Genomic DNA, 25,485 nt, shown 5'->3' with positions numbered 1-25,485 from the left:
CGGATCAACAAACATGTTTTTGCATGACAACGGCCATAGGACTGGGCTAATATAGTACTCTATTCATTGTGCTTCACTTCCTGTTTACTTTGTGGTCGTGACTTGTGGCGTTACATTTTGCAGTGTTTATGGTTGTGCTGCTATTGACCTTATTTGCTGCTTTTATAGGTTTTCCTGCTTGTTTCCTGTTGCTGCCTGCTGGCCTGATGCTTGATTTGCTGAGTCATGTCTTGTTACCGTAGTTACACTGGCTTCCTGCTGCTGCTCTAGGTTTGGGTTCTAGTAGCTGATCAAAAGAGAAACAACTCCCTCATATCTGAAATGATGCTTGATATGATAAGTCCCAGAGAAACAACTCCCTCGTGTATCTGTGCTATGATGTTTTAATATGACAAGTCCCAGAGAAACAACTCCCTCGTGTATCTGTGCTATGATGTTTTAATATGACAAGTCCCAGAGAAACAACTCCCTCGTGTATCTGTGCTATGATGTTTTAATATGACAAGTCCCAGAGAAACAACTCCCTCGTGTATCTGTGCTATGATGTTTTAATATGACAAGTCCCAGAGAAACAACTCCCTCCTATCTGATATGTTCAATATGACAAATCACAGAGAAACGACTCCCTCAACTCCCTTAATATGACAAGTCACAGTTGGCTGCAGTGACAGTGCAAGCTTCCCTAATTACTATTCACAATCTGAAGGTCTTTTTAAGTGAAATTGAATCGAAAGCTAAGCTACCTCATGAACTTATTTCAGGGTTTTTGTGTGACAATTTTAAGTGCGTCTGAACTGAATATGTGAGTCTGAAAGAAGGATTATAAATGGATTACCGGTATTAAACCTCTTCTGGATAGGACCCTTCATCTCAATTTCTGCCTAAAATGACATACCCAAATCTAACTGCCTGTAGCTCAGGACCTGAAGCAAGGATATGCATATTCTTGATACTATTTGAAAGGAAACACTTTGAAGTTTGATGAGATGTGAAATTAATGTAGGCGAATATAACACAATAGATCTATCTGGTAAAAGATTAAACAAACAAACAAAAAATCTATTTAGATTTTTGTTGCATCATCTTTGAAATGCAAAAGAAAGGCCATACATTGAAATAGGAAGCTGTCAAGTTTAGGGAGTAATGGATTAGAAAACGTTACCAGCAAAAATATTGTAATCAGATTACAGCGTGGTTAAATGTGGAAGACACATTTCAGTTGAAGGCATTCAGTTGTACAACTGACGAGGTATTAGAGGTCGACCGATTATGATTTTTTTCAACGCCGATACCGATTTTATTGGAGGACCAAAAAAAGCCGATACCAATTCAATCGGCCAATTTATCATTATTATTTTTTATATATTTGTAATAATGACCATTAAAACAATACTGAATTAACACTTATTTTATCCGAATATAATACGTAAATAAAATCAATTTAGTCTCAAATAAATAATGAAATATGTTCAATTTGGTTTAAATAATGCAAAAACAGTGTTGGAGAAGAAAGTAAAAGTGCAGTACGTGCCATGTAAAAAAAAAGCTAACGTTTAAGTTCCTTGCTCAGAACACAAGAACATTTGAAAGCTGGTGGTTCCTTTTAACATGAGTCTTCAATATTCCCAGTTAAGAAGTTTTAGGTTGTAGTTATTATAGGAATTATGATGCGGCGACTATCTCTCGCTGTACCATTTGTATTTCATATACCTTTGACTATTGGATGTTCTTATAGGCACTATAGTATTGCCAGCCTAATCTCGTGAGTTGATAGGCTTGAAGTCATAAACAGCGCTGTGCATCAAGCATTGCTAAGAGCTGCTGGCAAACGCAGTAAAGTGCTGTTTGAATGAATGCTTACGAGCCTGTTGCTGCCTACCACCGCTCAGTCAGACTGCTATATCAAATCATAGACTTAATTATAATAAACACACAGAAATACGAGCCTTAGGTCATTAATATGGTCAAATCCGGAAACTCATTTTGAAAACAAAACGTTTATTCTTTCAGTGAAATACGGAACCGTTCTGTATTTTATAGAATGGGGGGTAAGTCTAAATATTGCTGTTACATTGCACAACCTTCAATGTTATGTCATAATTATTTACAAATCTGGCAAATTAATTACGGTCTTTGTTAGGAAGAAATGGTCTTCACACAGTTCACAAGGAGCCAGGTGGCCCAAACTGCTGCATATACCCTGACTCTGCTTGCACTGAACGCAAGGGAAGTGACACAATTTCCCTAGTTAATATTAACTAGTAACCATGAACATCAATGCCTTTCTTAAAATCAATACACAGAAGTATATATTTTTAAACCTGCATATTTAGCTAAAAGAAATCCAGGTTAGCAGGCAATATTAACCAGGTGAAATTGTGTCACTTCTCTTGCGTTCATGTTTCATTATTTATTTGAGGCTAAATTGATTTTATTGATGTATTATATTAAGTTAAAATAAGTGTTCATTCAGTATTGTTGTAATTGTCAAAATTACAAAAAAATAAAAAAAATTGTTAGATTAATCGCTATCGGCTTTTTTGGTCCTCCAATAATCGGTATCGGCGTTGAAAAATCATAATCGGTCGACCTCTAATATCTACATAGCGCTGATGTGAATCACACTGCTGCTCTCTCATTTAGCTATTTGCGCCTTACGGATTGTGGCTGATGTGGATGGCTCTTCACAAATCTAAATGTGTATTTGAACCTAAACAATGGTTGAATTCAAGAAGTTTAAGCTGCCTATCAATCATTGTTTTTGAAACCACTGGACAGCCAGTGAAACATGCGTACTTGCTGCATAATGCGGATCCAAGCCTATGGAATAAAAGTTGGGCTTTTATTGCTAAATCTAATTCATGCTGATAAAAAAATCCATAGGCCTAATGGACACATGCTCAAACTTGCACACTTTTGATAGACTTAAAGGAGCAATCTGTAGTTGCTCTATACATACATGCATACATACATACACGCTACCGGTCAAAAGTTTTAGAACACCTACTCATTCAAGGGTTTATCTTTTATTTTTACTATTTTCTACATTGTAGAATAATAGTGATGACATCAACACTATGAAATAACACATGAAATCATGTAGTAACCAAAAAAGTGTTAAAATATATTTTGATTTGTTTATTTGAGATTCTTCAAATAGCCACCCTTTGCCTTGATGACAGCTTTGCACACTTGGTATTCTCTCAACCAGCTTAACCTGGAATGCTTTTCCAACAGTCTTGAAGGAGTTCCTACATATGCTGAGAACTTGTTGACTGCTTTTCCTTCACTCTGCGGTCTAACTCATCCCAAACCATCTCAATTTGGTTGAAGTCTGGGGATTGTGAAGGCCAGCTCGTCTGATGCAGCACTCCATCATTCTCCTTGGTAAAATAGCCCTTACACAGCCTGGAGGTGTGTTGGGTCATTGTCCTGTTGAAAAACAAATGACAGTCCCACTAAGCCCAAACCAGATGGGATTGCATATCGCTGCAGAATGCTGTGGTAGCCATGCTGGTTAAGTGTGCCTTGAATTTGAAATAAATCACAGTGTCACCAGCAAAGCACACCATAACACCCCTTACTCCATGCTTTATGGTGGGAAATACACATGCGGAGATCATCCGTTTACTTTTTCAGTTTTGAGAAAGGTTTGTAGAAGATAACGAACCGCTGTGTAATGTAAACTACTGTGCGTCCTGTTTGCTTTCCCCTTGAGAATGAACACTGTTGCCCACAGCTCTAGCATGATGGTTGTTTGTCGTACAAAGGGCGTTCACATACTACTGTAAAGCCCAGCTCATTGGCTATCTAGTTAGCTATGTTTCAAAACGATAGGTGGTCATTGGACCATGACACACTCAATCAAGTGAACACGCTCGTCTCATTGGTGCGTAATGATGGCTTACCTTCATGGGCTAATTGACATGTTGTGTAGCCAATACGTAATGTAGAATGTTGAAACAAGTTTGGTTGCCTTCTAGAGTGTCTGAGGATTGCACAGTAACCGAACTTGACCGGGTTAACTTATTTTGGCCTCAAATCCCATTAACGGGATCGATTTGACAACAGCCAGTGAAACTGCCGGGCGCCAAATTCAAACAGAAATCTCATAATTAAAATTCCTCAAACATACAAGTATCACACACCATTTTAAAGATAAACTTCTCGTTAATCCAGCCACAGTGTCTGATTTCAAAAAGGCTTTACGACGAAAGCACACCTTGCGATTATGTTAAGTCAGCACCTAGTCACAGAAAAACACAGACATTTTTCCAGCCAAAGAGAGGAGTCACAAAAAGAAGAAATAGAGATAAAATTAATCACTAACCTTTGATCTTCATCAGATGACACTCATAGGACTTCATGTTACACAATACATGTATGTTTTGTTCGATAAAGTTCATATTTATATCCAAACATCTCAGTTTATGTTCAGTAATGTTTTGCTTCCAAAACATCTGGTGATTTTGCAGAGAGCCACATCAATTTACAGAAATACTCATCATAAATGTTGATGAAAATACAAGCGTTATACATGGAATTATAGATATACTTCTCCTTAATGCAACCGCTGTGTCAGATTTCAAAAAAGCTTTACGGAAAAAGCACACCATGCAATAATCGGAGTACAGCGCTCATAGACCAAAACAAGCCAAACAGATACCCGCCATGTTGTGGAGTCAACAGAAGTCAGAAATAGCATTATAAATATTCACTTACCTTTGATGATCTTCATCAGAATGCACTCCCAGGAATCCCAGTTCCACAATAAATGTTTGTTTTGTTCGATAAAGTCCATCATTTATGTCCAAATACCTCCTTTTTGTTCGCACGTTTAGTTCACAATTCCAAATTCACGATGCGCAGGCCAGACGAAAAGTCAAAAAGTTATATTACAGTTCGTAGAAACATGTCATACGATGTATAGAATCAATCTTTAGGATGTTTTTAACATAAATCTTCAATGTTTCAACCGGAGACCTCCTTTGTCTTTAGAAAGGAAAAGGAACGCAGCTACCTCTCACGGGCGTGCACCTGACTGAGCTCATGGCACTCTGCCAGACACCTGGTTGAAACGGCTCTTATTCTCTCCTCCTTCGCAGTAGAAGCCTGAAACAAGGTTCTAAAGACTGTTGACATCTAGTGGAAGCCTTAGGAAGTGCAATATGACCCCATAGACACTTTATATTGGATAGGCAAAGACTTGAAAACCTACAAACCTCAGATTTCCCACTTCCTGGTTGGATTTATTCTCAGGTTTTTGCCTGCCATATGAGTTCTGTTATACTCACAGACATCATTCAAACAGTTTTAGAAACTTCAGAGTGTTTTCTATCCAAATATACTAATTATATGCATATTCTAGCTTTTGGGCCTGAGTAGCAGGCAGTTTACTCTGGGCACCTTTTCATCCAAGCTACTTAATACTGCCCCTTAAGTTAAACAATAGCATGTTTTTTTCTCTTGCTGTAATAGCTACTGTAAATTGGACACAGCAGTTAGATTAATATGTCTATGTCCTGGAAAGTTGGCTGTTGTTTACAACGGCATTCTAGTCACATATCGTATATCGAGCAACAACTGTCCCAATTTCGGGACACTGATCCAGTGAGGTTTTAAAGTACATTTATCAAACCATGGATGTAAGGAGAGGCCAATGAAAACCAAAATAATGACAGCCTTTTGTCTTGTTTATGTTGATTGAGTCTGATTGGATGTAATACTAGTCGAAACTAGTTTTTAAAATGTTTATAATCTAATTGAAGTTGTGCTTAGGGGCACACAGTGCTTGACATATTTACTCTTTTGCACAATACTCCTTATCCACTGTCTCACCAGTGTGTACAAGCGCAGAGTTCCTCCTGTGTTTAAATGTTTGTGTGTGCGTGCGTGCGCCTCTGAAAGCAGTTATGAATTGCTGAGTACAGGGCTAGTTTTTCTCATATTAAGCTCCCCCACAGAGTCCAGAAGTAAATGAAGATGTGTAACCAGAGAATGGACCGGCACTAACGCTACTGCTAATACTGCACAATGTGTGAATACCAAAATGTAGCCTAACGCCTGTTTTGCTGCCTGCCTGGGCGCCAGTGTGTTTCTACTTCTTTTTAGCGGACTTCTCGTCATATTTCCAAGCATGTCAATGAACGGATGTAGCAGTTGAATGTTGAAACGCTTGGGAAACCAGGTTAGTGAGTCTGAATGCTTTAATGCAACATTGTTGGAGCCTCAGGGCATGTTAAGGCTACATTGCTTCTTTCTGGGAGTCCTCACAGCCAGCTAACTAGGAAATGTTATGTCAAACTAGTGCACTCTGCTGTAACCTTCCATAACTTGGTTAGGCCATGTGGATATGTTTTTCTTTAGTGTTACTGGAGACCAGAGACCATTGATAATTAATGACCCAGTGGAGACTGGCTATATAGTAGTACTGCTCCAGTGAGGGTGACCAGGTTTTGTTTAGTAGGACACAGAGAAAGCATGCCAAGGCGGGCCACTGTGTGTCTGTGTGTAAAGGGAAATTTCCGGTGAACCAAAAGGAGAGCAGTTGTTGCTAACATCAGTCAGAATCCAATCTTGTTTATTTAACAGTTGCAACAGGGAGACACCTCCAGAGCAGAAGCAGAAACAAATTGTAACGGGCCTTCTCTGAGAATACCCTTCTTATTAATCACACAGCACCTAATGTTCTGTAAACATCAGCCGAGAGGCTTGTAGGATGTCACAACATCAGCTGCTACAGAATCACATAGTGTCACAGATACATTATCAGTGAACCCTTGACTCAGTCTGGAGTCTAACTTTAGCCACAACATTCAACACTGGCAGACATTTGATACTGGCAGTTACACAGGTCAAAGGTAGAACATCAGTACTTTGTTACAAGATAATTATAGAAAACTACTTAACCATGTATGTTTTAAGTACCATATTTAATAAAGTCCTGTTTCCCTTCCCCCTAGGGAATGAGTATGAGTTGGGTTACAAGGTCACTCTCAGTAATCTCTTCCCAATCAGTGGTCTCCATTCTCCAAGTCTGCAAACTTTCTCAGTGAACCTAGGTGTAAGCTACTGCCTGTAGGTTTATCCACGTGTTACTAAGTAACAGGCTACTCAAGTCAGTGTTCATACACATGCCCACATGTTATATACAAAAGTATGTGGACACCTGCTCGTCATCTCATTCCAAAATAATGGGCTTTAATATGGAGTTGGTCCCCCCCTTTGCTGCTATAACAGCCTCCAGTCTTCTGGGAAAGATTTCCACTAGAACATTGTTGCGGGGAGTTGCTTCCATTCAGCCACAGGCACAAGTTAGGTTGGGCACTGATGTTGGGCGATTAGGCCTGGCTCGCAGTCGGCGTTCCAATTCATCCCAAAGGTGTTTTGATGGGGTTGAGGTCAGGGCTCTGTTCAGACCAGTCATGTTCTTCAATCAATCAATCAATCAAATTAATTTATAAAGCCCTTCTTACATCAGCTGATGTCTCCCAGATGCTGTACAGAAACCCAGCCTAAAACCCCAAACAGCAAGCAATGCAGGTGTAGAAGCACGGTGGCTAGGAAAAACTCCCTAGAAAGGCCAGAACCTAGGAAGAAACCTAGAGAGGAACCAGGCTATGAGGGGTGGCCAGTCTTCTTCTGGCTGTGCCGGGTGGAGATTTATAACAGAACATGGCCAAAATGTTCATAGATGACCAGCAGGGTCAAATAATAATAATAATAATCACAGTGGTTGTAGAAGGTGCAACAGGTCAGCACCTCAGGAGTAAATGTCAGTTGGCTTCGACACCGATCTCGACAAACCATAGGCTGAAACAGGAAAGGGACTTCCCCAAACTGTTGCCACAAAGTTGAAGCACAGAATAGTCTAGAATGTCATTGTATGCTGTAGCATTAAGATTTCCATTTTACTAGAACTAAGGGGCCTAGCCCGAACCATGAAAAACAGCCCCAGACCATTATTCGTCTTCCACCAAACTTGACAGTTGGCACTATGCATTTGGGCAGGTAGCGTTCTCCTGGCATCCGCCAAACCCAGATTCATCTGTCAGACTCCAGAGAACGCGCTTCTACTGCTCCAGAGTCCAATGGTGGCGAGCTTTACACCACTCCAGCCGACACTTGGCATTGCGCATAGTGATCTTAGGCTTGTGTGCGGCTGCTCGGCCATGGAAACCCATTTCATGAAGCTCCCGACGAACAGTACTTGTGCTGACGTTGCTTCCATAGGCAGTTTGGAACTCTAGTGAGTGTTGTAAACGAGGACAGACGAGTTTAATGCTCTCCAGCACTCGGCGGTCCCATTCTGTGAGCTTGTGTGGCCTACCACTTCGTGGCTGAGCCGTTGTTGCTCCTAGATGTTTCCACTTCACAGTAACAGCACGTACAGTTGACCAGGGCAGCCCTAGCAGGGCAGAAATTTGAAGAGCTGCTTTTTTGCAAAGGTGTGCATCCTATAACAGTGTCACGTTGAAAGTCACTGAGCACTTCAGTACGGGGCATTCTACTGCCAATGTTTGCCTTTCAGTGTCCCTGTGTAAGAATTTCCACAACACTCCATAGTCAATCTTAAATGAATCATTGTTTATTGCCAGCGCGCTGGAGAGGTTTCAACCAACTCAATGCACCATAGTACACATGTCAATCAGGAGCTCTGCCTGGGTAGTCCCAGCAGTTGCCTTATATACGGCTATACACAGACAAGTTATATTTGCATGATTTAGCATTAATCATTACCGGTTTGTTTCATTCATGTGACCGACCAATACTGGTTCATAACATGTAACAGACCAATACCTCACAAGGCTTCTTCTCTCTAAGCTGAGACCCTGAAACTGAGAAATCTTTCGTTCTCAAAACAAGGTCTGGGCGTACTGCCAAATTGCAGATACTGATAGTGAGGATTCTTTCAGTCAAACACTTGCATGAACACAGAAATTGGTCATTAGAACAGCACATGAATAGAACACAGAAATTAGTCCTAAGAGAAGCACATGAGTATAACATTTCCATCACAGGCGATTGCATGGCTGTGTGCTCGATTTTATATACCTGTCAGCAACGGGTGTGGCTGAAATAGCCGAATCCACTAATTTGAAGGGGTGCCACTTACTTTTGTGTATATATAGTGTAGGAACTGGATGAAGTGACTAGGGGAGTGAAAAATGAATTCTCGTGAACCAGTTTGGCAGCTTGCCGTCCAATCAGCACGTGCCTAGTGGCAATCCATGAAGTGTAAATGCCGGTATCTGTCAGGATTGTGCCTGTAGGTTAAGCTGCCTTTCTGTGTGTCTCGTGCTATTTATATGCACTGTGTGTTGGGGGTGGAAGTGGACCCTTGTCTGGCCCACCTTGTGTGCTGTGTCAGGCAGACGTGGGAATGTTCTTTAGTGGAACACAATGGAACTACCTGATCCAGGCTTAGAACAGAGGAATTACATATTGGAACTGTGTAGATAGAACATATTTGGTTCTGGAGTGCTGGTTCATCTGATTTCTAGAACCCTGGTGCCACGTTAACTTTGTACTCTCTTTTGGGATTTACTTCCAAACTCCAGATGGTTGATATCGCCTGTGCCATCGCCTAGCAACAGGAACATTGCTAAAAGGTAGGGGCTTCCTTGGTTGTTTGTTTGGTTTGATGATGCCAGCACAGCAGTCAAAATGTCATCTTTCTTAATAATAACAAGTCATAGTGTGACTATACATTTCAGGTGCAGTGCTCTCTAGTGACTGATTTTGATAGAGCTGCTTCAGTTTTGCAGTGTGACAGTTTCACTCATGTGCACACTCATTGCCAAATGTGGCAGTGCTCTGCCTTCAAAGTATTCACACCCCTTGACTTTTTTCACATTTTGTTGTGCTACAGCCTTAAAATGATTTAAATGTAGATGTTGTGTCACTGTCATTCACACAATACCCCATAATGTCAAAGTGGAATTATGTTTTTTGAGCATGGTGAAGTTATTAATTGCACTTTAAAAAAATTGTATTTCACATTTTATTTAACAAGGTAGGCTAGTTCAGAACAAGTTCTCATTTACAACTGTGACCTGGCCAAGATAAAGCAACAGAGTTGCACATGGAATAAACAAACACAGAAGAAAAAACGTCTATATACAGTGTGTGCAAATGAGGTAAGATGAGGGAGGTAAGGCAATAAATAGGCCATAGTGGTGAAATAATTACAATTTAGCAATTAAACACTGGAGTGATAGATGTGCAGAAGATGAATGTGCAAGTAGAGATACTGGAGTGCAAAGGAGCAAAAATAAATAACAGTATGGGGATGAGGTAGTTGGATGGGTTATTTACAGATGGGCAATGGTACAGGTGCAGTGATCTGTGAGCTGCTCTGACAGCTGGTGCTTAAAGTTAGTGAGGGAGATATGAGTCTCCAGCTTCAGTGATTATTTTTTTGTTTTTTTGTTGCAATTTGTTCCAGTCATTGGCAGCAGAGAACTGGAAGGAAAGGCGGCCAAAGGAGCAGTTGGTTTTGGGGGTGACAAGTGAAATATACCTGCTCGTGCTACGGGTGGGTGCTGCTATGGTGACCAGTGAGCTGAGATAAGGCGGGGTTCATCTAGCAAAGACTTACAGATGACCTGGAGCCAGTGGGTTTGGCGACGAATATGAAGCGAGGGCCAGCCAACGAGAGCATACAGGTCGCAGTGGTGGGTAGTATATGGGGCTTTGGTGACAAAACAGATGGCACTGTGATAGACTGCATTCAATTTGCTGAGTAGAGTGTTGGAGGCTATTTTGTAAATGACATCTTTGGGAATCTCAGACGATACGAAAGAGAGGTTGAACAGGCTAGTAATAGGGGTTGCAACAATTTCGGCTGATAATTTTAGAAAGAGAGGGTCCTGATTGTCTAGCCCTGCTGGTTTGTAGGGGTCCAGATTTTGCAGCTCTTTCAGAACATCAGCTATCTGGATTTGGGTGAAGGAGAAATAGGGGAGGCTTGGGCAAGTTGCTGTGGGGGGTGGCGGGCTGTTGACCAGGTTAGGGTTAGCCAGGTGGAAAGCATGGCCAGCTATAGAGAAATGCTTATTGAAATTCTCGATTATTGTGGATTTATTGGTGGTGACAGTGTTTCCTAGCCTCAGAGCAGTGGGCAGCTGGGAGGAGGTGCTCTTATTCTCCATGGACATTACAGTGTGCCAGAACTTTTTGGAGTTTGCTGCAGGATGCAAATTTATGTTTAAAAAAAGCTAGATTGGTTCCTATCTTTCCTGAAAAGTTGCATATCGCGGGGGCTAGTTGATGCTAATGCCGTACGCCACAGGATGTTTTTGTGCTGGTCAAGGGCAGTCAGGTCTGGAGTGAACCAAGGGCTTTATCTGTTCCTGGTTCAAATTTTTTTGAATGGGGCATGCTTAGGGCCAAAATGGGCCAAAATCCCTGCTGCAGTGTGTGTAAACCTGGTCAAGAACTACAGGAAACGTATGATCTCTGTAATTGCAAACAAAGGTTTCTGTACCAAATATTAAGTTCTGCTTTTCTGATGTATCAAATACTTATGTCATGCAATAAAATGCCAATTAATTACTTATAAATCATACAATGTGATGTTCTGGATTTTTGTTTTAGATTCCGTCTCTCACAGTTGAAGTGTACCTATGATAAAAATTACAGACCTCTACATGCTTTGTAAGTAGTAAAACCTGCAAAATCTGCAGTGTATCAAATACTTCTTCTCCCCACTGTATATATTTAATCCATTTTGAATTTGGGCTGTAACACAACAAATGTGGACTAAGTCGAGGGATATACTTTCTGAAGGCTCTGTTGGTAGCTATGAACCCTTCAGAAGAAATCTCACACATGGCTTCATATCCTCTTTGTGCATACGTGTTTGAGAGCGAAAGAGAGAAAGTTCATGTGTTTGTGGAAAAGGGAAGGAGAAGGTAGAGGAGAGTCTCTGTCTAGCACTAATGGTTTCACTCATTTGTTTATGGTAGTTTTCATCTTCTGGCTGTTTCTCTTGCTCTCCCCTGCTGTGGCTTTTGCTCTAATGGCATTTTGATTTTTTTGTGTGTGTGTGTGTGTGTGTGTGTGTGTGTGTGTGTGTGTGTGTGTGTGTGTGTGTGTGTGTGTGTGTGTGTGTGTGTGTGTGTGTGTGTGTGTGTGTGTGTGTGTGTGTGTGTGTGTGTGTGTGTGTGTGTGTGTGCACACGCTGTTCTGCCTCTGAGAAATTGCTTCATTCAAGTCAATTAGGCCTATTGATTGTGCAGAAAAACAGTTTTTCTAACATTAATATATTAATTTGTTAATTCCTTGGTAAGCAGCAAATTAAAACTGTAATGTACTGTATAGTGCTGCAGTCAATACAGATCAATATGATGCCAGCAGTACTGGCAGTTGTCTACCCTAACAACCAACCAGTGCGAGCCGATCGTCTTTCCTGTGACGACATCACCGGCCCCTTAGCAGTCAACTGCTGAGAGCTCGGCTCTCACACACACACACACACACACATCGTCACTCACGCACACACACAGTCACAAATAAGCCTACGCACACAGCCCGCTACTCTATTCGTCGCTGCTGTAAATCATGGAGGCTGCCTCCATGGTAAACAGTTCGCCTGGAGACGAGTAGCTAACGCGCAGTGAGAGAGCTAACGTAAGCTTAGCGGCCAACTGTCAGTTAACCATGGAGGATATCTCAGCCGAGACCGACCCCTATCTCCCTTACGACGGGGGAGGGGATACCATTCCCCTGCAGGAACTTCCTAAAAGAGGTATGCCACGATCCCCGCACCTTTCCTTCCTTCTGTATGGAGGTTGGAGGTTCATTTCTGTCTGTCTGTCCATATGTCCGTCTGGCTACAGTTAGTCATGGAGCTGGATAATCTAACGCTCAAGCTCCCAGCTGTTGTTATAAAGACTAAAATGGTGTGGCGCTTATGATTTAGAACAGATAGGAGGGCTGTAATGTGTGTGTGTGTGTGTGTGGGCGACAATATTATCTAACTAATGTTAGCTGGCTGTCATTCTTCGACCATTCCCCTGCTCATTGATGATTAACCTTGGCAGTTTGTGACCCAATATCTGGGCTGTGTGTGTGCGTTATCTGCGTGGTGAATTAGCTGGGTGTGTTTTTTTCACAGGAAGGCTTAGCTGAGCTGGATGAAGCAGTGGCCAAGGAGTAGCAATGTGTGCCACTGCCTCCACCCTTTAGTCTCTTGACTTAGAATAAGCCGTTAAATGTTTGTGTGTGTTCAAGAGAGAGACACGTGTTTGGTGTGTGTGGGAACACCTCTATAACAGCTTCCAGATGTTGGTCTCCGTGTGGTGCTGATCCATTTAACATGCAACAGTGTTTGAAGAAAAAAATATGTATTTTATTTTATGAATATTACTAACAGCACCCGATTTTAAACACATTTTGTCAAGGGATCAGTGGAAAACGTTTTGAGTGTTTAATACAATACAATGTATTGTAATATTGTTGATGTTCTTAACCCAGGGCATTATGGGCCTGGGTTAAGAACACAGGGATATAGGTATCCACACTAGGCTTACTCCACCAATTATAAATTTTTCATCGCAATACTTCGTGTAATCCCATTTTATTGTTATTAAACTGCAAAGTTTTCTCTGTAAATTGTCAGGATAATTAGCTTGAAAAATGAAAGATTCTCTACGATGCCTAAATGTTCCTTCCCAGGGCCCGAGACTTGGTTCATCTAGCCATGCGCTGCACAAGTCCTAGTAAAACTCTGTGTATGCTATTTTGATCTCACTTGAGTTGTGTTCTGATTATGAGGGAGTCCCTGATATATTTAGTATAAAAAAAGGGGTTCCAGAGAACAAAACACTAACTCACACTAACATCTATAAAGCATCTGCTATCCTCCTTATTACCTGTACAAAACCTTTACATTCTCAACATGATTCAATGTTGTGTGGATATATCCTTTTTTTCACAGTTAACTAATACATTGTTCTATCTTCCCCAAGGCCTTAGCCATTCATGGCACACCGCTTAATAATATCCTTGCCTTCAATATAGTGCTGAGCAATTAGTGCTTTTTGAGGTTGTTTCAGTTCGATTATAAAAAAAGAATCACTTTTTTTCATTTTTTTTTTTAATCAACTGTGCATAATATGGGTTGAATGCTGTGTAAGCGCAGAATAAAACAATTAATACAAGTTTTTTTTTAAATTGTAGTGGCTGCCCATTACTGCTTTAACATAATTTATTCACATTACTTTAATACAATATTTGTTTAATTTGATGACTTTATTTAATTCCAAGTCATCATCTCATCTCTATAGAGCTGCTGCCTGTGAAGAACTACTAAAATAGTGATTTTGTCTGACAGCAAAGTAAATAAGGCATACTTTTATGACTGCTGAATACCAACTATCAATCTCTTAGATCATGTATTTTCAGATGACAATGCTCTGGAAGCAGCTGCTTTCTATCCCTCTAGATTGAGAGAAGAAAAACCACACAGTCTCTGTGTCTGCTCCACACCATTCTTATTATAGCTCAGTGCTCAACACAGACAGGACAAGTATGCGGGCGCACAATGGGTTGTGGTAATTGTAGTTGCCACGTTTTCTGCGCTAAACTATCTAGAATATTGGCCTGTTGGCAACTACAACTCTCTACTACATTGCACATTTCAAGCTTGATCTGATTTGTCTCTACAGAAACTGGAATTCAAATACTTTACCCAAAGTTGGTCAATTAGTTGTTTACAAAACGAAAAATAACCTACATTTCGGTTAATCGCTCAACTTAAACTTAATCAGTGACGTGGTAGGTTATCTCAAAAGAGAGAAACTACTTAACGTCAGTCCTATTCCATCCACTTTCAGTTTACGGTTGAGCTCCTTAGGGTACGTCCCTATCTGTGTGTCCGAGATAATGGTTTGTGTTGGTGTAGTCCTTGTTCATTACTTTCCCTTGCTGAATGAAATACACTGGCAAAGGATTCTCTCTCTCTCGTTCCCTAAATGTTTTTTTTCTCTCTAGTCTGTTATGAGGTAGGCCTTTCGGTCACGTTTCCTTACTAGCCTCGTGCAGGCCAGGGTTAGTTGCAGCCTGCTGTTCTCCAGCCCCAGTCAGTCCAGCTGCTAAGCTGAGCCTCCTTGATCTGCTTTGCAGGACTGGAGTAATGCTGGAGTAGCCTGATACTGGAGTAATGCTGGAGTAACCTGATACTGGAGTAATGCTGGAGTAGCCTGATACTGGAGTAATGCTGGAGTAGCCTGATACTGGAGTAATGCTGGAGTAGCCTGATACTGGAGTAATGCTGGAGTAGCCTGATACTGGAGTAATGCTAGAGTAGCCTGATACTTGAGTAATGCTAGAGTAGCCTGGTACTGGAGTAATGCTAGAGTAGCCTGATACTGGAGTAATGCTAGAGTAGCCTGATACTGGAGTAATGCTAGAGTAGCCTGATACTGGAGTAATGCTAGAGGAGCCTGATACTGGAGTAATGCTAGAGGAGCCTGATACTGGAGTAATGCTAGAGGAGCCTGATACTGGAGTAATGCTAGAGGAGCCTGATACTGGAGTAATGCTAGAGGAGCCTGATACTGGAGTAATGCTAGAGGAGCCTGATACTGGAGTAATGCTAGAGGAGCCTGATACTGGAGTAATGCTAGAGGAGCCTGATGCTGCAGTAGCCTGATGCTGCAGTAGCCTGATGCTGCAGTAGCCTGATGCTGCAGTAGCCTGATGCTGCAGTAGCCTGATGCTGCAGTAGCCTGATGCTGCAGTAGCCTGATGCTGGAGTAGACAGATGCTGGAGTAGACAGATACTGGAGTAGTGGTGGAGTAGTCTGATACTGGAGTAGACAGATACTGGAGTATCCTGATGCTGGAGTAGTGGTGGAGTAGTCTGATACTGGAGTAGTGGTGGAGTAGTCTGATACTGGAGTAGTGCCTATGTGCACTAAACCCTGACACTGAATGGTCTCACTTTAGGCATGTAACTGAACACACAAAGTGCACGTGTGTGTGTGTGTGTGTGTGTGTGTGTGTGTGTGTGTGTGTGTGTGTTGTGAACTCATTGATCAGTGTTGCTGTTGTGGTTGAAATCAGTCCCTTGTAGGATTCTGTTTTCATATTGTTATCATTCAGCTGGATGCTGTGTGAAGTGCCTGCTGCACTGCAGGACCAGGGTTGCCTACCCCTGTTCTAGAGTCTAGATTAGAACATCCACTCAACCTCATTATGAAGACATTATTTATCTCCCCCCTGTGGATTTCACTCACAAATCAGGTTGGTTGGAAAGTAGAAGGCGATTATGTCCATCTCAATGATTGACTTGACTGCCTGCTCTGTTTGCCAGGCTGAGACTGTTTCAGCTGACTCCACAAGAACAAGCCATTTCACATTGGTCTTCCTCACGAAGGGAAGCACCAGATGAAAGCTATTAAACTAGTGTAACACACACACACTAGTTCCTGCTGCTCTCTGGGAAATGCCTATTTCTCTCTTACACTCCTATTTCTACATCAAAGGGCTTCATATAGACCTAATACTGTAATTGGAATGGCTTGGCTTGGCTTGGCCTTCTAAAATCAGGTTAGAGGTCTGAGAAATCCTTTACTCATTTCTCTACTCCTAGTGGTAGCAAGTAGTGTAGTGAAAGCACACATTTATAGCGTCTCTGTTTATTAGTGTTAATAAATTAGTTTACTTTATTTTCTCATCCTCGCCATGGTCCTACTTTCCTCAAAATCAAATGTTATTGGTCACATACACATATTTAGTAGATGTTATTGCGGGTGTAGCGAAATGCTTGTGTTCCTAGCTCCAACAGTGTAGTAGTATCTAACAATTCACAACAATACACACAAATCTAAAAGTTAAGAAATCTATAATTATTAGGATGAGCAATGTCAGTGGCATTGACTAAAATACTGTATATACATTGCCTTAGGAAAGTATTCAGACCACTTGACTTTTTCCACATTTTGGTAGGTTACAGCCTTATTCTAAAATATATTTTTTCAAAGTACTTCTCATCAATCTACACACAATACACCATAATGACAAAGCAAAAACAGAATTTTAGACATTGTTGCTAATTTATCAAAACAAAAAAAACATATCACATTTTATTCAGATTCTTTACTCAGTACTTTGTTGAAGCACCTTTGGCAGCTATTACAGCGATTACAGAGTCTTCTTGGGTATGACGCTACAAGCTTGGCACACCTGTATTTGAGGAGTTTCTCCCATTCTTCTCTGCAGATCCTCTCAAGCTCTGTCAGGTTGGATGGGGAGCGTTGCTGCACAGCTGTTTTCAGGTCTCTCCAGAGATGTTCGATTGGGTTCAAGTTCAGGCTCTGGCTGGGCCACTGAAGGACATTGAGACTTGTCCCGAAGCCAAGACAACACAGGAGTGGATATGTGCTTAGGGTTGTTGTCCTGTTGGAAGGTGAACCTTTACCCCAGTCTGAGGTCCTGAGTGCTCTGGAGCAGGTTTTCATCAAGGATCTTTCTGTACTTTGCTCCGTTCATCTTTGCCTCGATCCTGACTAGTTTTCCTGCCCCTGAAAAACATTGCCACAGCATGATGCTGCCACCACCATGCTTCACGTAGGGATGGTGCCAGGTTTTTTCCAGAAGTGACGCTTGGCATTCAGGCCAGAGAGTTCAATCTTGGTTTCATCAGACCAGAGTATCTTGTTTCTCATGGTCAGAGTGTTTAGGTGCCTTTTGGCAAACTCATAGTGGGCTGTCATGTGCCTTTTACTGAGGAGTGGCTTATGTCTGGCCAATCTCTACCATAAAGGCCTGATTGGTGGAGTGCTGCAGAGATGGTTGTCCTTCTGGAAGGTTCTACCAGCTCCACAGAGGAACTCTGTAGCTCTGTCAGAGTGACCATCGGATTCTTGGTCACCTCCCTAACCAAGGCCCTTCTCCCCCGATTGCTCAGTTTGGCGGGGTAGCCAGCTCTATGAAGAGTCTTGGTGGTTCCAAACTTCTTCCATTTTAAGAATGATGGAGGCCACTGTGTTCTTGAGGACCTTCAATGCTGCAGAAATGTTTTGGTACCCTTCCCCAGTGCCTTGACACAATCCTGTCCCCTAACTCTACGGATAATTCCTTTTTGACCTCATGGCTTGGTTTTTGCTCTGACATGCACTGTCAACTGTGGGACCTCCTATACCACAGGTGGACTCCAATCGAGTTGTAGAAACATCTCAAGGATGATCAATGGAAACAGGATGCACTCGAGCTCAATTTCAAGTCTCATGGCAAGGGTCTGAATACTTACGTAAATAAGGTATTTCTGTTTGTGCGTTGTCATTATGGGGTATTGTGTGTAGATTGCTGAGGATTTTTATTTATTTAATCAATTTTAGAATAAGGCTGTAATGTAAGAAAATGTGGAAAAAGTCAAGGGGTCTGAATACTTTCCGAAGGCACTGTACATATGAAATGAGTAAAACAGTATGAAAACATTATTAAAGTGACTAGTGTTCCATTATTGAAGTGACCAGCCTGCTAGTGAGTGACTCGTCATTCACCAGTGTTTGAACTTTGATCACATTCCCACTTCCCACAGATCAGGTGACAGTCCCAGGTTTCTAGTATTTTATGTTAGCAGTTAGTGCCTAGGATTGATATCCTTAGTTAGCTTAGCAGTTAGCGCCTTGTTTCCTAGCATTGATATCCTTATTTAGCTTAGCAGTTAGCACCAACTGCCTCTCCTAGGTATCGTTATAGGCTAACACTAGGCTCTACAGCTTTGGATGTCATTGTGCCAACTGTGCCAAGCCACACAACGTTAGCCCCTGGATGACATGGTTGTACTAAACAGCCCCTGTGGCTGTATGCCACCCTACCTAACAAACTCCAGCACAATATCACACACTGCTGGGAAGTTCAGCAACTACACATCAGTGGTGTGTCCCTGACCGCATGCCATTGGAGAATGGTTTCGAAGGTCAGCAAACCATGAATCATCATCATAAATGAATCACATACCCGTGGCTCAGTTGGTAGAGCATGGCACTTGTAACGCCAGAGTTGTGGTTTTCGATTCCCATGTGGGACCCGTATGAAAAATGTATGCATTCCCTACTGTAAGTCGCTCTGCATAAGAGTGTATGCTAAATGGGAAAAAAAATATCTTTAATGTATTTAGCCGTAACTTGACAACGACTTGTCATTAGCTTTGCATCCATCTTCTGCAGATTGTTAGGGTTAAATCGGGTTATGTCAGTTGATGTGATGTCACAGAGGGTTTTAGGTGAATACTTCCTACTACAAGGCCAGATTATCAACAGATTTGAGCTATGTCGGTATTGCTTTGCAGTGTATTCCTATTTCTCTCTCGCTCAGGTAAAATGTCTCTCTGTAAAAATACACAATACACTGTATTGTATTTCAGAGAGCTGAAAATAAGAATTTGCACAACAAAGAATGGGTCTAATGTTATGCATGCCTACCAGTTGTTTAAAGCACATACTTGAGGAGACAACATTCTCTTCTGATGTTTTTTTGGGGACACATAGTGACTTTGTTCTTTCCCGGACACATTCCAACAGACTCGTACAGTTGTCAGAATGACATGGGAGTTGCGCAACGTGAGCGATTTCCCTCTTTATTGGTAGAGTTGTATGGGTAGATGAATGTAGGGCTGTCTCTGTGCCTTTGAAAATAATATGTAATCCCTATCATACTCAGAGAATACTGCAAAACAATCCACTGAATTGGATAGTGCACTTACAATTTGATTTTTATAAAGTGTTAGTCACGTGCCGAATACAACAGGTGTAGACCTTACAGTGAAATGCTTACTGACGAGCCCCTAACCAACAATGCACTTTAAAAGAATACACATAAGAATAAGAAAGAAAAGTAACAAGTAATTAAAGAGCAGCATCTTTGACGACTACGTGCCGTTGTCCGGTGCTACTTCGCATGAATGTGTCTTACTGTAGCAGTGTTTGTTTCTCTCAGATCACATCCACTGCAGAGAGAGATGACCTTTTTCAAAATGGCGGTTGGCTGCCCAGCTGAGTTGTAGTGCTGGGCACTACAAGTCACCTCTGCTCCATCTCCGCCTTTCTGTGTGTGTGTGTGTGTGTGTGTGTGTGTGTGCCAGCCAGCCAGCCAGCCAGTATAATCTATTTAACTATCCTTGTTAGATGCGCCGATGCACTGCTACCAACCAGCACAGTCGAGCATGACTGGATCTGGGATATCAAGCATTAGCAGTGATCATCAGGCATTATTCTTGATTATCGTCATGAAGGACATCATTTTGGAATATATATTTTTGGAAATATGGAAATATGGAAATTTTTCTCCTATCCTGCATCTCTGCCAGTTGAAACATTTTAAGTGTTGTAATGCAATTTAAAATATTGCTACATTCTCTGTGCTTTTTGATCATGCTAGAAGGGTGACCAGAGCTGTGTGTTCAAATCCCTAATGGTGAACAGAACATGAATTGAACATTGTTGGTGTGGTGTAGCCTACATCCTGTATTAAAACAAGCAGACCTAGACCGAGAAGAATGGCAGACTGTTGGAATCCTTGGCCAGTGTTCACTTTACAGTCACACTTTACTACTGTGCCTCTGTTTCCCCTGCCACATTCTTACTACAACATAACACAGCCTGTTGTGTACACAGAGGCATGTGACTGTAGATAGGCCCTTGTGTCCTTGTGGCAATCTTTATGGGGAACTGTTATCAGAGATTGTGAAATGAGATTCGAGGAAGAAAACCTCACAGGCTTGTAAGTAAACATTCTCCTTTAAACCGGAACGGTCCTTTTTGAAGGAAGTCTTTAGATTGTGAATGAACCACTGTTCTGAGACTAACCTCCATGACCAGTGAGTGATTCATTAAAAGGAATCGTAGAGCCCTGGCTCAGATTCTACCCCCTGTGTTCAATCTGCAATTGAACGTCTGCAACTGCACCTCCATTTTGGCTCTGAGCTGCAGGTTTACCCACAGTGCTCTGGTGGTGAGGGGGTAAAGGGAGTAAAGAGGATTTAGTCATCTGATTTATTACGGAGCTGTGTGTGTACACGGGTCAGTAGTTAGTTTTTTCACTGTGTCTGACTCTGGTTGAGATGGAGCAGGCATCCAACGGATGGCTGGATGGACGGGGTTTTCCCCGGTGTGCCACAAGTACTAGTCAGTCAGACAAACTCTTGTTTTCATATGCCAGCAGGCAGCATGTGCAATGCAGTGTTCCTAATGGAGTAGATATTTACCACTTCCAGGTTGATGCACACAGTGTAAAGAATAAACATGAAACTGGGGTTGGTGTAATTTGATTTCAGGGATGATAATCGTGTGAGAAGCAGAAAAGGCTACAAGCACACTGTAGTTATGCCTCTGCTGGTGGGTTTTATGTACAGTAGCAGTGTTTCTGCTGTTGGTCCTTGTCAGGGCGGAGGGAATCATATCTTCTGTGTCAGATGTGACTGTGTTACTCAGAGTGGGAGGTTTTCTCTGACGCTGTTACTGTTGCCTCCTTTTACCTGGGTTTTTCAGTGGAGGCTGACAGGGAAGATCATTACATCACTGTCTGTCTGACCCAGATGGCTTATTCATAACAGCATTTGGCCCATCCAGACTTCTAGCAGGCTATGAAGGAACTAGTATGCCATTGTCTGGTCTCTCACAAACTCTCTCTCTCACACCTGTAGGATCTAACTACGTCATGTCTAACGGGGGAGGGGTGGTGAGCAGCACCACCCACCTGCTGGACTTCCTGGAGGAGCCCATCCCGGGGGTCGGCACCTACGATGACTTCCACACCATCGACTGGGTCCGGGAGAAGTGCAAGGACCGCGAACGCCACCGCAAGGTGAGGATGCGTTTACATTTTAGAAACTAATTTAAGAAAAGAATAGCTGCACACTAAATATATATAGATTTTTAGTAATTTAGCAGACTTACAATCAGTGTATTCGGCTAGGGTAGGTAAAATAACCACAAGGGTGTCCCCAAGGACTCTGTGCTGGGCCCCTTACTCTTCATCTAGATTCTACATTCTGACCCTCTTACCACTGTATAGTGTAGTTTTGTGTCTGAACAGATGTCTTATGAGCAATAATGTAATTTCCAGGTCAGGTCTTCATTGTTGCTTGTGTTGTTGTCTTGTGGGATGAGTAGGGGGGAGAGGGAGCTATTCTCCACAGTGTCTGCCACAGGTCAGGGCTCATGTTTGTTGTTGTGTTGTGAAAGAAATGTTGTGAAAGAAATGGTGCCCTAGAAGTGTTCCCTGATCCCTGTTCTCTGTGGTGGCTCAGTGTGCATGTACAAGCCTTTTTGTTTCAGTACCATTTATTTTATAACACCTAGTCTTTCTCTACTGGGCTTGGGCAGTATATAAATTGTCACACCTTCATACCGACCTTATGCAATACCGGGATATTCGGTAATATCCGAAGGTTAGCAATGCTAACAAGTACATGTAACATCCTATAGAGAGTGCTAACGAGCGCATTGCAAACATTTTATACAGTCTCTGAACTAGAGTATTTGCAGGACAAACATCTCAGCTCATAAAATGATACAAGTAACTCTAAAATGCTACTCAGTTTGCTGCTCGAACAAAACAAATACTAGACAGGCTTTTGATCCAGGAGGAGATTCTTCGCTGTTACCAAAAAACAGTTCAGCGAAACTTAATTTTGGAAGAAGCTAACCACTTAGCTACATAGCTAACTAGCTGCTAAATTAGCAAACCAAATGCACAACTGAAGAGCATTTAGCACATTTTAGACAGTTAACTTAATAGTTAAACAGTGGCAAGAAAAAATATGTGAACCCTTTGGAATTACCTGGATTTCTGCATAAATTGATCATCAAATTTGATCTGATCTTCATCTAAATCACAACAATAGACAAACATAGTCTGCTTAAACTAATAACACACAAATTATTGTATTTTTCTTGTCTAGATTGAATACATAATTTAAACATTCACAGTGTAGGTTGTATGTGAACCCCTAGTATGTGAACCCCTACCCCTAGTATGTGAACCCCTAGTATGTGAACCCCTAGTATGTGAACCCCTAGTATGTGAACCCCTAGGCTAATGACTTCTCCAAAAGCTGATTTGAAGTCAGGAGTCAGCTAACCTGGAGTCCAATCAATGAGACGAGATTGTAGATGTTGGTTAGAGCTGCCTTCCCCTATAAAAAACGCTGACAAAATTTGAGTTTGCTATTCACATGACGCATTGCCTGTGAACCATGCCCCAAACAAAAGAGATCTCAGAAAATCATATTTTTCCACCGCATTCCTGGCAAACTATTCAGTGGACAGAAGGAACTACAGCTGAGTTGTTTAGAAGGAACACACAACACTATGTGTGGAGAAAAAAGGCACAACACACCAACATCAAAACCTCATCCCGACTGTAAAGTATGGAGGGAGCATCATGGTTTGGGGCTGGTTTGCTGCCTCAGGGCCTGGACAGTTTGCTATCATCGACGGAAAAATGAATTCCCAAATTTATCAAGACATTAAGCAGGAGAATGTTAGGCTATCTTATCTGTCCACCAATTGAAGCTCAACAGAAGTTGGGTGATGCAACAGGACAACGACCCAAAACACTGTAAATCACTGTAAATTCTGTAAATCAACAACAGAATGGCTTCAACAGAAGAAAATAAGCCTTCTGGAGTGGCAGAGTCCTGACCTCAACCCGATTTGAAATGCTGTGGCATGACCTCGAGAGCAGTTCCCACCAGACATCCCAAGAATATTGCTGAACTGAAACAGTTTTGTAAAAAGGAATGGTCCAAAATTCCTCCTGACCGTTGTGCAGGTCTGATCCGCAACTACAGAAAGTGTTTGGTTGAGGTTATTGCTGCCAAAGGAGGGTCAACCAGTTATTAAATCCAAGGGTTCACATACTTTTCCCACCCTGCACTGTGAATGTTTACATGGTGTGTTCAATAAGACATGAAAATATATAATTGTTTGTGTGTTATTTGTTTAAGCAGACTGTGTTTTGTCTATTGTTGTCACCTAGATGAAGATCAGATCAAATTTTATGACCAATCTTTGCAGAAATACATGTTTTAGCAAAGGGATCACATACATGTTCTTACCACTGTAAGATATCTAGCTGGCAAACATTTTGGTTGTGAATTCCATACTGTAACTTGATCACCTGGCGCATGCTGCATAACGGTGAGTGACTCACAAGTCTCCGGTCTCTCGTCATTGTGTGCTTGTAAACAAACACTACATGACTGGAGATTACTGGTAAACTTCATAATGAAAAATTGTGACAGGTGAGGTGAAATGAAGAATGCAATCTGCTTTATCTCCTAACGTATTGTACAAGTTGACTGCAGGTATTTACTTAAGTAGAAAGAAAACGTCAAAATAAATAGAAGAAACAAAACATCCCAAGGCTATTTCCAAATACCCCGGTATACGGTATACAGCCCAAGTCTCTACAGTGTCTGCCAGGGGTCATGTTTGTCGTTGTTGTTGAGGAGGTGTTCCCTCCTATGCTCTCTGTGGTGGCTCTGTGTGCCTGACTGAGCACCACGAGGAAAACCTTTTTGTCTTTAGTGATATGAATCTGGGTTACATCGTTCCTCAAGGTTCCATTCACTCCCACATTTTAATGTCATTTGAATGTTGCCTGGAGTTTACATATTTTTTTTTCCACCCGACAAACAGGAACACGTAACAATTGCTCTGAAGTTGACAAACTGCAGAAGCAGCAGTTCATGGATGGTTAGGCCACTCATTATGAGTGGTAATAAAATAATATGATCATTTTGATAATTGTTTCTCTAAAAAGGGGAGAACCATATATTGTTTAATACTTTTAGCCAGCTGTGACTTTGAGTATTTATGTTAAGTGTGTGTGTGTGTGTGTGTGTGTGTGTACAGATCAACGCTAAGAAGAAGGAGTCTGCATGGGAGTTCACCAAGAGCCTGTATGATGCCTGGTCTGGATGGCTGGTAGTGACGCTGACAGGACTGGCCTCAGGTAATACAGACACCTGAGCTCACCTGTACTAGTAATGTGAGAGCAAAATTACAAGATTATGTTATAATGCTGTTATTGCATCAAATGGTTGTTTTATGCAACAGAATTGAGGGTTTTATAACACTCATCTGTGTGTGTTCTACTGAGGAGGGGAGTCTGGAGGCTTAATGCTGAAGATTTACGATGTATTGGGTGACCTAACAAGACCACATTCCATAGCATGAGTTGGTGTTTCTGTTCTATGAGGTACCAGGGTGGAGATGGCTCCAGTATGGATAATTATGAGAGAAACGTTGTTTTGGGGGCCAGACCCTGGATTCTACACAATGAGAACAGTCTTTACAGCAGATGCAGTTTGCTGTGAATTATTAGTATCTTTTCATACGAATCCTAACCTTGTGACCCATTTCATGCATCTGTTTGGCATGAACATTCAGGAGGATATACGTTGCTATAAAATGCTGTGGCTCAAATCCCCTCGTTGGGCTCTCAACTAATCACCTATGGGTGGGT

General features: G+C 41.8%; 1 protein-coding gene across 7 annotated transcripts in view; it reads left to right on the top strand.

Moving 5' to 3' along the window:
• The window catches only part of LOC139561843 (H(+)/Cl(-) exchange transporter 3-like), a 58,030-nt gene that overhangs the window by 6,490 nt on the left and 26,055 nt on the right, over positions 1 to 25,485 (top strand). For 4 of the 7 annotated variants that reach the window (XM_071379152.1, XM_071379157.1, XM_071379154.1 and 1 more), the window contains 2 exons: positions 21,656 to 21,816; positions 24,873 to 24,972. In XM_071379152.1, coding sequence (XP_071235253.1) covers positions 21,656 to 21,816; positions 24,873 to 24,972 — 261 coding nt within the window. Of the gene's footprint in view, positions 1 to 6,165; positions 6,188 to 12,455; positions 12,752 to 21,655; positions 21,817 to 24,872; positions 24,973 to 25,485 lie in introns of those variants that run through there. The other 3 variants (XM_071379158.1, XM_071379153.1, XM_071379159.1) reach the window with 3 other exon arrangements.

The sequence above is a fragment of the Salvelinus alpinus genome, chromosome 31, assembly GCF_045679555.1.
Source record: "Salvelinus alpinus chromosome 31, SLU_Salpinus.1, whole genome shotgun sequence".
Lineage (NCBI taxonomy): Eukaryota > Metazoa > Chordata > Actinopteri > Salmoniformes > Salmonidae > Salvelinus > Salvelinus alpinus.
Note: the sequence above shows the minus strand (reverse complement) of the source record. Positions and strands in the feature narration are given on the sequence as shown.